The sequence below is a fragment of the Muscardinus avellanarius genome, assembly GCF_963383645.1.
Source record: "Muscardinus avellanarius genome assembly, chromosome: 12".
Classification (NCBI taxonomy): Eukaryota; Metazoa; Chordata; class Mammalia; order Rodentia; family Gliridae; genus Muscardinus; species Muscardinus avellanarius.
This window is the reverse complement of record NC_137798.1, coordinates 92,299,141-92,313,795: the sequence shown is the minus strand read 5'-3', so window position 1 is coordinate 92,313,795 and position 14,655 is coordinate 92,299,141. Positions and strand designations below refer to the sequence as shown.

The 14,655-nt window shown below is 44.9% G+C and overlaps 1 protein-coding gene across 1 annotated transcript in view; it reads left to right on the top strand.

The window, feature by feature from the left end:
- Positions 1-275: 275 nt before the first annotated feature.
- Positions 276-14,655, top strand: part of PTPN21 (protein tyrosine phosphatase non-receptor type 21) — a gene marked incomplete at both ends in the record, with an annotated part of 77,164 nt that continues 62,784 nt past the window's right edge. The window contains one exon of the mRNA XM_080707432.1: positions 276-455. Coding sequence (XP_080563558.1) covers positions 276-455 — 180 coding nt within the window. The remainder of the gene's footprint in view (positions 456-14,655) is intronic.

Genomic DNA, 14,655 nt, shown 5'->3' with positions numbered 1-14,655 from the left:
CTTTCTTTTTTCTCCCTTTGCAGAAGAAAGCTCATTCTTTAGATAAAGCTTCTCTGCTGATAGTGATTTTTAAAAGCAAAGTTCAGAGTTAGCATTGTTAGAGTAACCTGGATTCCTTTTCTCCAGTGCTGGCGTGGATGCAGCCTTCTCTCGGCCTTTGGCGATTCTGTTGCTTTTTAATGGCGGCTGCTGGGTGAGCAGGCACCGGACAGTGTTGGTCCCTTCAGCAGAGGGTCACTTCCTCCTGGCGTCAGCACCGCTGGATCGGGGAGAAGATGCCACTGCCATTCGGATTGAAATTAAAACGCACCCGGCGCTACACGGTGTCCAGCAAGAGCTGCCTGGTTGCCCGGATCCAGCTGCTTAATAATGAATTCGTGGAGTTCACACTGTCTGTGGAGAGCACTGGCCAGGAGAGTCTTGAGGCTGTGGCCCAAAGACTGGAGCTCCGGGAGGTAAGCTTCGAAAAGGCCTGCAGGCTTCTCTCACCTGGCTTTCACTCCTCGCTTGACGTGGGTGTGTATGTTGTAGACCTCAGGACTCGGAAAGTGTGCCTTGACTGTGATGTCTGTGTTGAGATCGCAAGACCTCTGGGTGAGGAAGGCATAGGTCAGACCAAAGTCTTCCCTTGGCGGCACCCTGTGAGAGAATTAACACTGCCCCCATTTTCAACATGCTTGCAAAGTATGTCCATCCGAGATTCAAATATGAATGAGCTTTGGGTTATTGGTTTCCCGGTTTCTGTTATTCTTGACCTCTAGTACAGTTTGCTAACTTCATTTATTCATTCCACAGGCCAGGGTTCTAGAGGCATATTGCCTGAGTCTGAATTCTGGCTATTGGTGTAATCCTGGGCAAATTATTATTATTATTGTTGTTGTTGTTATTTATTATTATTATTATTATTATTATTATTATTATTTGGTGGTACTGGGGTTCCTGGAAGCCCTTCTACCTCCGGGCTACACTCCCAACCTACTTTATATTTTTGAAACAGGGTCTCTTAAACCAGCGCGGCTGGCTTCGAACCTGCGCGATCCTCCTGTCTCTGCCTCCCAAGTGCGGGGATTACAAGCGTGCGCCACCACGCCCAGCTGGGCAAATTATTTGATTTTGCTGAGTTCCAGTTTCCCCATCTGAAACACGAGGACAACAGTGGCATCTAATTCTCAGGGTGGCTGTGTGATTTAATGTGTATGCAAAGCTTTAGTAACTAGTTTGTTAGAGTGATCACAGGAAGTTTTGCCTAGTTGGTAGGAAGTTGTGGAGTTCCCCCCATTGATATCTTAATTTTTTTCTTTTTGTGTCACTGGGAATTGAACTCAGGAGTATTGTACTTCCAAGCTATACCCTCAGCCCTGCTTTATTTTTATTTTGGAAACAGGATCTCATTAGGTTAATGAGAGTCTCACTACTTGCTAAGACTGTCCTCAAACGTGTGATCCTCCTGTCTCAGCCTCCCAAGTACTGGGATTACAAGCGTGTGTTACCGTGCACAGCTCTTAAATTCAAAATGCTTTTGTCAAGCATGGCGGCACACACCTGTAATCCCAGTACTTGGGAGGCTGAGACAGGGTTGCAAGTTTGAGACTAACCTCAGAAACAGGAGACTCTCAGCAACCTAACAAGATCCTGTTTCCAAACAAAAACGTAAGACTGAGATGTAGCCCAGAGGTAAAATGCCCCTGGGTTCAAGCCTTAGTACCAGGGGGGAAAAATGCTACATAAGAGACAGGCATGGTGGTTTACGCCTGTAATCCGAGTACTTGGGAGGCTGAGAGAGAAGGATCCCAGGTTCAAAGCCAGCCTCAATGCTGTACCAAGACCATTTTTCAAAAAATAAAAAGGCTGGGGGAGTAGGGTGAGCCAGGCATGGTTGCACACGCTTGTAATCCTATGGGAGGCTGAGACAGGAGGATCACAGGTTTGAAGTCAGCCTCAGCAATTTAGGCTCTCAGCAACCCAGTACAATTCTGTTTCCAAATAAAAAGCAAAATAGGTCTGGGGATGTAGCCCAGAAATAGAAGGCCCCTGGGTTTAATTCTCAGTACTGCACACCAAAAAACAAAGCAAAACAAAAACAAAACAAAACAAAAAAGGCTGGGGGGTGTAGCCTGGAGGTAGAATGCCTCTGGGTTCAATTTCCAGTACCCCCCTGGACCCCTCATACAGACACAGATAATAGGTAAAGAAAGGGCTCTAATTACACCTAGGACCCTCCAACCCTCCCTGTGTTTGACCACCTGGCTCTGGGGTAAGAGAAAGGAGAAACTGGTTATTCCATTTATTTATTTATTATTATTATTATTATTATTATTATTATTATTATTTTTGCAGTATTGGGGATGGAACCCAGGGGCATTCTACCTCCGAGCTACATGCCCAGCCCTATTTTTTATTCTTTATTTTATTTATTTATTTATTTGTGGTACTAGGCGTGGAACCCAGGGACATTTCTACCTCTGGGCTAAGCTGGGCGTGGTGGCGCACGCTTGTAATCCCCGCGCGGCTATATACTCTTATACTTTATTTGGAAACAGGGTCTCATTAAGTTGCTGAGAGCCTCACTAAGTAGCTGAGGCTGGCTTTGAACCTGTGTGATCCTCCTGCCTTAGCCTCCCAAACGCCAGGATTACAAGCGTGCACCACCAAGCCTGGCTTATTCTTTATTTTATTTTATTTTATTTATTTATTTATTTTTGGTGGTATTAGGGTTCCTGGAAACCCTTCTACCTCCGGGCTACACTCCCAGACCCATTTTTATATTTTTATTTGGAAACAGGGTCTCTTAAGCCAGCTTGGCTGGCTTCGAACCTGTGCGATCCTCCTGTCTCTGCCTCCCAAGCGTGGGGATTACAAGTGTGTGCCATCACACCAGGCCTTCTTTGTTTTAAAACAGGGTCTCACTGAGTTGCAAAGAGCCTCACTAAGTAGCTGAGGCTGTCCCCAAACCACGATCCTACTGTCTCAGCCTCCCGAATGCTGGGATTACAAGAGTGCACCACATGCTTGGCTTGGTTTATTTATACTACTAGGGATTGAACCCAGGGACATCCTACCTTTGAGCCATACCACCAGCCTTATTTTATTTTTTATTCTGAAATAGAGTCAGAGTCGGGAATGGTGGCACACGCTTGTAATCCCAGTACTTGGGAAGCTGAGACAGGTGGATCCAAGGTTCATGGCCAGCCTCGGCTAGTGAGGCCCTCCACCACTTTAGTGAGACCCTGTTTCAAAATAAAGAATAAAAAATAGGGCTGGGGGTATAGCTCAGAGGTAGCATCCCCCTGGATTCCATCCCCAGTACCACACACACAAAAGAAACGGTCTCACTAAGTTGCAGAAGCTGTTCTGCAGTCCTTCTATCTCAGCTGCCTAAGTACTGGATCACAGGTGTATACTACCATCCTTGGCTTGAAGGATCTTTATTTTATTTTATTTATTTTTTTGGTATGTTTTTGTGTGCTACTGGGGATTGAAACCAGGGCATCCTACCTCTGAACTGCACCCTCTGCCCTGTTTTTTTTCTTCTTATTCTTTATTGTGGAATAGAGTCATACTAAGTTGTTGAGGCAGGCCATGAACTTGCGGTCCTCCCATCTCAGCCTCCCAAGTAATTTGGCCACCACACCCGCCTTGAAGGATTTTTTTTTTTTTTTTTTTGCAGGTCTGGGGATGGAACTCAGAGGCATTTGACCTCTGAACTACACCCCTGCCCTATTTTTTATTCTTTTATTTTGAAACAGGGTCTCATTGAGTTGCGAAGGGCCCCACTAAGTAGCTGAGGCTGTTTGCAAACTGCGAGCCTCCTGTCTCAGCCTCCCAAATGCTGGGATTACAAGGGTGCACCACCACACCTGGCTTTGAAGAACCTTTGAATACGGGTGTGATCTGATTGTTTTTGTGAAAAGTGAGCCTTCTGGTTAGAGTGATCTGGGTGCAGATGGCTGCCACCTGGATTTGGTCGGGATACGGAGAATGGGTGGAATCTGGAAATGTCTACATCCTACCCCACCAGGTGTTGGCGAAGGATGAGTAAGGGGTCCAGGTGGCTATTCAGGTTTTCACTCGATGGTTATAATTGGGAGAGGAAACAAGGAAGAGTGGCCTTCAGCTTCAGAAATAAGTCCCAAGTCTGGGCTGCTAGTTGGGGATGTTGGGCTGTAGGAATGCCCGTTGGGAGCTCAGCTAAGGGACACGGGCTGGGGGAAAGAGGTTGGGAATCCTCAGCATAGGAGAGATGATCCAAGTGAGGAGAGGGGATGAGGCTGTCCAGGGGAGGAAAAGAGGACATGGCCGACCCTGCAGGGTTGAAGAAAGAAGGGGAGGCCTGAAAGGAAACTGATAAGCCGGGCGTGGTGGCGCATGCTTGTCCTCCCAGATTTCGGTTCGAGGACAGCCTCAGCTACTTAGTGAGGCCCTTTGCAACTCAATGAGACCTGGTTTCAAAATAAAGAATAAAAAATAGGGCAGGGGGTGTAGCTCGGAGGTCAAATGCCCCTAGGTTCCACCCCGAGGCCCGCAAAAAAAAAAATAAATAAATAAAAAGAAAAAGAAAAAGAAAGGAAACTGATAGATCAGCCCAAGAAGGAGAAAAGTAAATAGGAGAGTGGGCTTCACTCGCCTCCCCACCCATGTGCCTATTCCATCTTTTATTTTTGTGGTATTGGGGATTGAACCTAGGAGCAGTCTGCCCCCAGCACTATTTTTATTCTTCATTTTGAAACAGGGTCTCACTAAGTTGTGGAGGGCCTCACTAAGTAGCTGAGGCTGGCCGTGAACCTGCGCTCCTCCCATCTCAGCCTCCCAAGTACTGGGATTACGAGTGTGCGCCACCACGCCCGGCTCATTCCATCTTTTAAACCCAACATGTGTTTATTCTTTTTTGCATCCTTTTCCCCATCTCTCCTCTCTCCCTTTTCTTTTTTTCTTTTTCTATGAATTTTATTCAAATGCACAAGGCTTGCCTCTAGCCTCCAGAGAGTCAGCTTCTCCAAGGATCTGTGGTTTATTTATTCTTACATGCAGAATACCAGGCATGGAATGTGCTCAGTAAGTGCAGGTTTAACTGGACGCGCTGGCATTACTTTCCTTCTGCCAACCAAGACCAGGGAAGCAGCCATCTCTTGTTAGATGTTATCAGTCTCAGGGAACAAGCAGCTTCATCCTGCCCTGGGTTTATTATGAGCCTGATTTTTAACAGAAGAGCAGAGTTCTGTTCTGTTCTGTTTTGTTTTGGTGGTGAAACTGAGGATTGAGCCTGGGGGCATTCTCTCTCTGAACCACACCCTCAGCCCTATTTAATTTTTTATTTGGAAACAGAGTCTTAGTAAGTTGCTGAGAGCCTTGCTAAGTTGCTGAGGCTGGCTCTGCACTGGGATGGTCCTGGCTCAGCCTCCCGAGTAAGTACTGGGGTTACAGGTGTGTGCTACCATGCTCAACTGAGCAGCATTTTCAGAGGAGATAGGCATGGTCCCTAGAAAATGTCTTGCCCTTGGAAAGACTGTCCCAGTGTTTAAGTGCTGCCATGGTTAGAAAGTTTGTATAGCAAAACTTTTTATCTGAAAGCGCCAGAAGTCCCACTCTTTAGCATGTAAGCCGATGGCTCTGTTTGCCAGGCCTAATCTTAGCGTATGACTGGTTAGAAATAATCTGAGTGTGGTAACACCCGTTCCTATTCGGTGTACATTCAGCATGGGTGTGATTCATACCAAGAAATATTAGTATGTTACTATCTTGCAGTATTTTCCCAGCAAGCAAACCTAAAATTATCACAGCATATAGATTCGTCTGACTAGCTGGGTGTGGTGACACATGCCCGTAATCACAGTGCTGGGGAGGCTGAGACAGGAGGAGGATCAAAGGTTTGAGGCCAGCTCAAGGTAATTTGATAGGGCTAGAGGTGTAGCTTAGAGGTAGGACACCCCTGGATTTGATCCACAGTCACACACACACACACACACACAGCCCCTGGGTTCCATCCCCCATACCCCAAAAAGAAAAAAAAAAGAAACACCTCGTATTGGACCCCAGCGCTGCCATGGATTAGGAAGTCATTAACTTACTTAGTTTCCCAAATCCATTGGTTTCACAAATTGGGGGCAATAATACCTTGTCAATGAGAGTCTTGAGGATTTAATATGCAAGGTCAGACCTTTATCAGAGAACCTGGAATTTAGGAAACTCTCAGTGAGTGTTAGGCTCTGATCACTGTTGGTTATTTTGACTCGTGAACCCACATTGTGGTGACTGGTGGCCAAATTCTATTCAGACGGACTCTTTTCTTCGTGCGTGCGCGCGCGTGTGTGTGTGTGTGTAGGTGTGTGTGTGTGTAGGTGTGTGTGTGTAGGTGTGTGTGTGTAGGTGTGTGTGTGTGTAGGTGTGTGTGTGTGTGTAGGTGTGTGTGTAGGTGTGTGTGTGTGTAGGTGTGTGTGTGTAGGTGTGTGTGTGTAGGTGTGTGTGTGTGTAGGTGTGTGTGTGTGTGTAGGTGTGTGTGTAGGTGTGTGTGTGTGTAGGTGTGTGTGTGTAGGTGTGTGTGTGCGTGTGTGTGTGTGTGTGTGTGTGTGCGTGTGTGTGTGTGTGTGTAGGTATCTGTGTAACTGGGGATTGAGCCCAGGGCCCTGGAAATGCTAAGCAAATGCTGTGCTACCGAGCTGCATCCTCAACCCTTTTCTTGCGTAAATATTATTTCTTCCATTTACTGAGAGGCTGCATGTTTGCTTATAAGTTACTTTTGCCGCAGGCACTGGTAATCACTGTTTCCCCCCTGTTAGAGTGTTAGTGTGCCGTCATAATTCAGGGGTCATATTTGAACAGCTGTTTCCATGCCAGCTGGGAAAATTAATGTCAGTGTCACCTGCCCATTGTCCCCAAAACAGGGTGTCAGTAGGGTGTAAGTAACTCTACGAGCCTTTTTCATCCCTCTTACACTCAACCCAAACCGTAGGATTAAAAGGCTTTATGAAATTTTGAATTATGTTTATGGTTTTTTCTTTAGGGTATTCCTTTTTCAAGGATCCTGGTTCAATAGTAAGGATAATCTCATTTTATCATATCACATTATATGTGAATCTAGGAGCATTCTACTTTTTTTTTTTTTTTTTGGCAGTACTGGGGATGGAACCCAGGAGCATTCGTCTACCTCTGATCTACACCCCCAGCCCTATTTTTTTAATTCTTTATTTCAAAACAGGGTCTCACTGAGTTGCAAAGGGTCTCACTAAGTAGTAGCCGAGGCTGTCCTCAAACCACAATCCTCCAGTCTCAGCCTCCAAACTGCTGGGATTACAAGTGTGCACCACCACGCCCGGTTCTCTACTTCTGAGCTACATGTCTGGCCCTTTTTATTTATTTTTTTTGTTTTGAAACAGAGTCTCACTAAACTGCTGAGAGAGTCTTGCTAAATTTCTGAGGCTGGCCTCAAACCTGTGATCCTCCTGTCTCCCTGTCTCAGCCTCCCAAGTACTGGTATTATAGGCATATGCCAGCATGCTGGGTTCATTGTGGAATTTAATTAGCATCATCACATTTTATTACTTATATACTTTACATTCCTCAATTTTAAGGTTGTTACTCAGTTAAATTTATACTTGATTGGAGTTTTAAAAAGTTTTTTATTCCTCAGGATATGGGGAAGTTGTGAAGCCATTAACTTAGTAAGAACCTGTTTTTTTGTTTGTTTGTTTGTTTTGTGGTACTGGGGGTGGAACCCAGGGTCTTTTCTACCTCTGGGCTATACTCCTATTTTATACTTTATTTGGAAACAGGGTCTCACTAAGTTGCTGAGAGCCTCACTAAGTAGCTGAGGCTGGCTTCGAACCTGTGCAGTCCTCCTGTCTCAACCTCCCAAGTGCTGGGACTACAAGTGTGCACCACCACACCTGGCTCTAAGACCCTGTTTTAAAAATAAAAAAAACCCTTGGGTTCAATCTCTAGCAACACACACACACCATTTTTTTTTTTTTTTGGTGGTGCTGGGGGTGAAACCCAGAGGCTTCCTACCTCCGGGCTATACTCCCAGACCTATTTTATATTTTATTTGGAAACAGGGTCTTACTAAGTTGCTGAGAGCCTCACTAAGTAGCTGAGGCTGGCTTCGAACCTGTGCAGTCCTCCTGTCTCAGCCTCCCAAGCACGGGGATTACAAGCGTGCGCCACCACACCCGGCCCACACACACCATTTTTAATCTCTGGATGACTCAAATCATAGAAGCCAATTTTCTTTCAACCATTTCCGAGGAGGGCTGTGTGTGCGTTGGGAAATTTTCATTGTTTCATATACATGCATACATAATTAACCACAATTCCATACATAATTATAATTTTGAAGTTGGATAAAATATTGTACCACCTCCAAAATGACCTCCAAAGCATTTTGTTGAAGAAGGTGCACAGTCTTGTGAAATTTAGAAGTTCTTACTATGGCCTCTCGTTTTAGTTATAGGCTTTGGGTATTTGGTTACCTGCCTGTGAGTTACAAATCTTCATAAATCTTCAGGAAATGTTTTGAAAAATTATGCCGGGCGTGGTGGCGCACGCTTGTCATCCCAGCACTTGGGAGGCTAAGGCCGGAGGATCGCGGTTCGCGGACAGCCTCAGCTACTTAGTGAGGCCCTCTGCAACTCAGTGAGACCCTGATTCAAAATAAAGAATAAAACATAGGTCTGGGGGTATAGCTCAGAGGTTGAATGCCCCTGGGTTCCATCCCAGCACCACACACACACACACACACACACACACACACACACAATTGGCAGTGTGTTGCACACTTACTCAGCTCTTTGCTTTGTAATGCAGGATCACACACACACACACAATTGGCAGTGTGTTGCACACTTACTCAGCTTTTTGCTCTGTAGTGCATGATCACCATTGTCATAGAATTATTCAGTCAAGAGCCACTGGAGGCTGCAACCGTACCTTGTGCCACGTGGTATGGAGTTGCTGAGTAAATGTCTGCTTAGCTTCAAACTTGGAATTCTTGCCTTGTATTCCTTCCTTCCTTCCTTCCTTCCTTCCTTCCTTTATTTGTGCTACTGGGATTGAACCCAGGGGCATTCAGCCTCCAAGCTACACCCCCAGCTCATTTTTATTCTTTATTTATTTTTATTTTTTATATTTTATTTGGAAACAGGATCTCACTAAGTTGCTGAGAACCACACTAAGTAGCTGAGGCTGGCTTCGAACCTGTGCGATCCTCCTGTCTCAGCCTCCCAAGTGCGGAGATTACAATCGCGCACCACCACGCCCGGCTTTATTCTTTATTTTGAAACAGGGTCTCACTGAATTGCAAAGGGCCTAACAAAGTAGCTGAGGCTGTCCACGAACCACGATCCTCCTGTCTCAACCTCCCAAAATGCTGGGGTTACAAACCTGGGCCACCATGCCGGGCTCCTAGCCCTATTTTTTATTCTTTATTTTGAAATAAGATCTCACTAAGTTGCAGACGGACTCACTAAGCAGCTGAGTCTGGCCACAAACCCGGATGTTCCTGTCTCAGCCTACCGAGTACTGGGATTACACGTGGGCGCCACCGTGCCCAGCTCTTACTTTGCATTGAGATTGGTGAGCTGGGACAGCAGTTCAGTTCAGTCAGCCTTTATTTGCCCTGTGATTTTATTTCCTGGAGAGAACTGGCCACTCGAGAAGCTTTAGACATAGGCACAAAGCACCTTCTTCTTTAGACTGGTTTCTTTTTTACTTTGGGGCTTCTTTGGAAACACTTAAGAGAGTGATATAGTTCTAGCAGGGACAATTGCAGTGTCAGGATGGGGTCAGCTTCCCCACAGAGCTAGGAACAGATTCTTCTCATAGCACCTACTGGCCAGTGGGGACAATTTTTAGCCTAAGGGATTTGTGGAATAAAGAGAAATCAAACATCTGATGCCAACGATTACCATCAAGCAACTACTTTAGAAAGTGCTCCTGGCCATCAGAGTGTTTTTTTTTTTTTTTTAATTAGCGTCTTAGGTATTCCAAGTATCCACTGACCGATCTCGACTGTGATCTGAGTAGACCTCAGGAATTTCATGTGCATTTCCTCTGGACTAGCTGTTTTCATTTGGACTCTAAAAATAACCAAAGTATGTGTAAGGGAAAAGTATGTCACCTGCCAACGCTTTACTTTTGGGGCTGAGTAGTTGTGAATTTGAGTATGTGTTTGTAGAACAGGTAAGACTGAGGGTACGGACGGGGATCAGTAAATGTTTTCAGTTAATTATTGGGATCATCTGAGTAAATATAATGTTAAAATTTTTTCATCACCTAGAGCTTTCGGAAGTCCAAAGCCAATTCTTTGGCTTTTATTCTTTATTTTGAAATAGGGTCTCAGTTGCAAAGGGCCTCACTAAGTAGCTGAGGCTGTCCTCGAACTGCGATCCTCCTGTCTCTGCCTTCCAGATGCTGGGATTACAAGCGTGCGCCACCACGCCCAGCTTTTATTCTTTACTTTGAAATAGGGTCTCAGTGAATTGCAAAGGGCCTAACCAAGTAGCTGAGGCTGGCCTCGAACCTGTGATCATCTTGTCTCAGCCTCCCAAGCACTGGGATTACAGGTGTGCTCCACCACGCCCAGCTAGATGGCTCAGTCGTTGACTCATTTTGATGTCAAGCACTTTCTCAGCAGCTTGAACCTTGTTCCATTCATTCAGCTGCAGTTGGTAAAGTCAGGTTGGGAGGCACGGGGTGGAGTTTTGGTGTCAGGTGATTTTGAGTGCAAGTCCCTGAAGGCTATTTATTGGATACTGACCCTATGCCAATCATTGTTTGCGATGCTTCCCATATGTTTAATGTAACCGAGTGTAATTGGCTTCCTGTTTTCCTCCTGTCATCTTGTTGAGGGAGTGGACTAAAGTTGAGCAGTGTCTACAAGACCCTTGTTAACTAGCATCTCTCTCTCTCTCTCTCTCTCTCTCTCTCTCTCTCTCTCTCTCGTTGTGGGGATGCAACCCAGGGGCATTCTACCATGCCCGATTTAATTCTTATTTTTTAGTGGTACTAAGGGTGCAACTCAGAGGCTTTCTACCTCCAGGCTATACTCCCAGACCTTTTTTTTAAAATATATATTTTATTTGGAAACAGGGTCTCGCTAAGTTGCCGAAAGCCTCACTAAGTAGCCGAGGCTGGCTTCGAACCCATGCGATCCTCCTGTCTCAGCCTCCCAAGCGTGGGAATTACAAGCGTGCGCCACCACGCCCGGCTTAATTCTTATTTTTAAATGTAGAGTTACGATTATTATATGTGGTACTGGGGATTTAACTCAGTTCAGTTTTATGTCTGAAATATGGTCTCTAACTCCGTGTGGTGGCATACGTTTGTAATTCTAGCATTTGGGAGGCTGAGACAGGAGGATCACGGTTCGTGGACAGCCTCAGCTACTTAGTGAGGCCCTGTGCAACTCAGCGAGACCCTGTTTTAAATAAAGAATAAAAAATAGGGCTGGGGGGTGTAGCTTGGAGGTAGAATGCCCCTGGGGTCCGTCCTCTATAACACACACACACACACACACACACACACACACACACACACACACACAATATGGTCTCTAAATTACTGGGGGTTGGCCTTGAACCTGTGACCCTCTTGTCTTGGCCTCCTGAGTGCTGGGAATACCAGCATGCTCCACCATTCCTGGCTTAATAGGATTACTTATTGGGGTACCAGGAATTGATCCTAGCACACTCTACCAAATGAGCTACATCTTCAGCTATGTTTATGTTCTTATTTTGAGACGGGCTCTTGCTAAGTTCCCCGGGATTGCCCGGATCTTGGGATCTTTCTGCCTCTCCGCTTCCCAAGCAGCTGGGATTATACGTGTGTGTTGCTGGGCCCAGCCCTATTAGTTACTTTTCTTTAGCCCTTTCTGTTGTCCTTTTTTTCTTTTTTTTTAAACCATGTAAATATTGTTAATTGGAAGAAGATACTGAGGCAAAAAGTACAACAGACAAATTTGGAGCTGAGATATAAGGTGTTTACCACAACATCCTATCTTTTCTTCTCAGGATTTGGTGTGTACTGTCTAGAAAATAATCTTAATTCCCATTCACCTGGGTTTTAAATATCACTAGGTGGTAATTATAGAAGCACATATTTGACTTGTCTGTGTTTCTCTGGCTGGGCATAATTTAAAGTTGAATTTAAATATTTGAATGGTGACCTGAGGAAAGCACATCAAGAGATACACACGTTAGTGTGATCCCAAAAGAAAAGACTAAGCACGAACACAGATTTCACAGTAACTGCCGAACAACCAGTGCCCGGCCAGCGACAGCCACCCGTGAGTGCTCAGCTCTCCCGGGTCCGGGCTCGGCACTGTTTTCCTCCATGACATGACGACACACTACTGTTCCATCGAACCACTGCCATTTTCCTAAAAAAAAAAAAAAAAAAAAAAAAATTCCAAATGGGGTTCTTTCCATTAATTTATTTTGAAAGGAAAAGAAGGGAAAGAAAAGGAAAACTTACCGAAGATAAACGTGTTAGTCCTGTTAGTGAAGAATGGAAATGTAGGATTTCCTCTACTAAAGAAAATGTAATATGAAATTCTATACTGTTTGAGGGGGACTTGAAAACTTGATAATAAGCCAGGCGTGGTGGCGCACACTTGTAATCCCAGCATTTGGGAGGCAGAGACAGGAGGATCGCAGGTTCGCTACCAGCCTCAGCTACTTAGTGAGGCCCTGTTTCAAAATAAAGAATAAAAAAAAATGGGGCTGGGGGAGGTAGGATGCCCCTGGGGTCAATCCCCAGTATGGCAAAAAATAAAAAATAGAACACCCCTTGATAACAAGTGCTCATATTCCTCAAGCACTTATGGCGTGAGATGGTCTTGCAAGTATGTAATATCTTTTCTCTTATTTCAGTCCTCAAAATAATCCTGTGAGTGAGGCACTATATTTACTCATCTCTTTTTATTTCTTTTTGGTAATAATAGGGATTGAGCCCAGGGGTATTTTACTTTCAAGTTACACTCCAAACCCTTTCTGTTTTTATGTTTTGAAAGAGTGCCTCATTAAGTTGCGGAGAGTCTTGCTAAATTGCTGAGGATGGTCTTGAACCTCTGATCCTCTTGTCTTGGCCTCCCAAGTACTAGGATTACAGGTGTGCACCACCACATCCATCCCATCTCTCTTTTGCAGATGGGTAACCTGAGACACAGGTTTTAAGTAACTTCTGCATGGTTACAGAGCAGAAGCCACAACTAGAATAGTTCTGCTTCTTTGATCAACATCTTTTATCAGTATGTAACTTTGGGCAAGTGACCAAGTGTTCTTTTTTTTTTTTAATGGTACTGAAGATTGAACCCAGGGGCAATCTACCTCTGAGCTACACCCCCAGCCCTATTTTTTTTTCTTATTTTTTTTAATCTTGAAACATGGTCTGAGTTGCTGAGAGCCTCACTAAGTTGCTGAGGCTGACCTCCAACTTGTGGTCCTCCTGTCTCAGCCTTCCGAGTACTGGGATTGCAGGGGTGCGCCACCATGCCTGGCTGTGAGAGGTACCCCTAATGAAAGCCCGGCACAGTGTGGCCTCTCAGATCTGATGAAGATTGTTGTAAGTATGATTGAAATGTTTGTTATGACTTAATTTTATTATTTTTACAATTTATCACTCTGCTTAAAGTATATCTTTGAAGTCATCCAAGGCACAAAAGAAAAAGAAAGAAAGAAAGAAAGAAAGAAAGAAAGAAAGAAAGAAAGAAAGATAAGCATAAGAGAAACACGAATGGAGACCGGAGAAACAGTGTTAGGGAGGTGTCCGTGGCAGGAACTGAGAATAGAAAGCCTTTTGTGAGTTCACTGGCAGAGTTGGAAGTATTAGGGCTGATGAAATACACCCCCGAGAGTTCCATGCTGAGACGTTTTCCAAAACAATATTTGGTTGTATTACTATTGCATGAATCTGGGGGTGGGGGGGCTTCTAGAGTCAAAATCTACAACCAAGCAAGAAAAGAATGGTAGAACCAGTGAGTCCATTCAAGTATTTGCTGCATCTCCCTCTCTCTCTCTCTCTCTCTCTCTCTCTCTCTCTCTCTCTCTCCCCCCCCCCCCTCTTTTTTGTTGATTTTGGAGATGGAACCCAAGGGCACCTACCTCCGAGTGACACCCCCAGTCCTATTTTTTTTTTTTTAATTTTTAAATTTTGAAAAAGGGTCTCACTAAGTACCTGAGACTGTCCACGATCCGTGATCCTCCTGTTCAACCTCCCAAATGCTGGGATTGCAAGCGTGCGCCACCACGCCCGGCTTTGCATTGATGAGCCGTATCCCAGTGATCATCTACAGCATACAGGTGTATTTACAAGATCACACCACTGGACCGTTTCCATTCTACCATCTGTGAATTATTGGCACGTGGAAAGGGCCACTATAAATCGTTAATCCATTTCGAATTCCTCTATTATACGCCATGATTCCGTTTTTATCATTTAATTGCCTATTTCATTGAGACTTTTAAAATTATATTTCTTGAGCCAGGCGTGGTGGTGCTCGCTTGTGATCCCAGTATTTGTGATGCTAAAACAGGAGGATCCCAGGCTCAGGGCAAGCCTCAGCTACTTAGGCCCGCCTCAACTTAGTGAGACCCTGTTTCAAAATTAAAAAAAATAGGGCTGGGGGTGTAGCTCGGAGGTACTCGGAGATTGATGCCCCTGGGATCA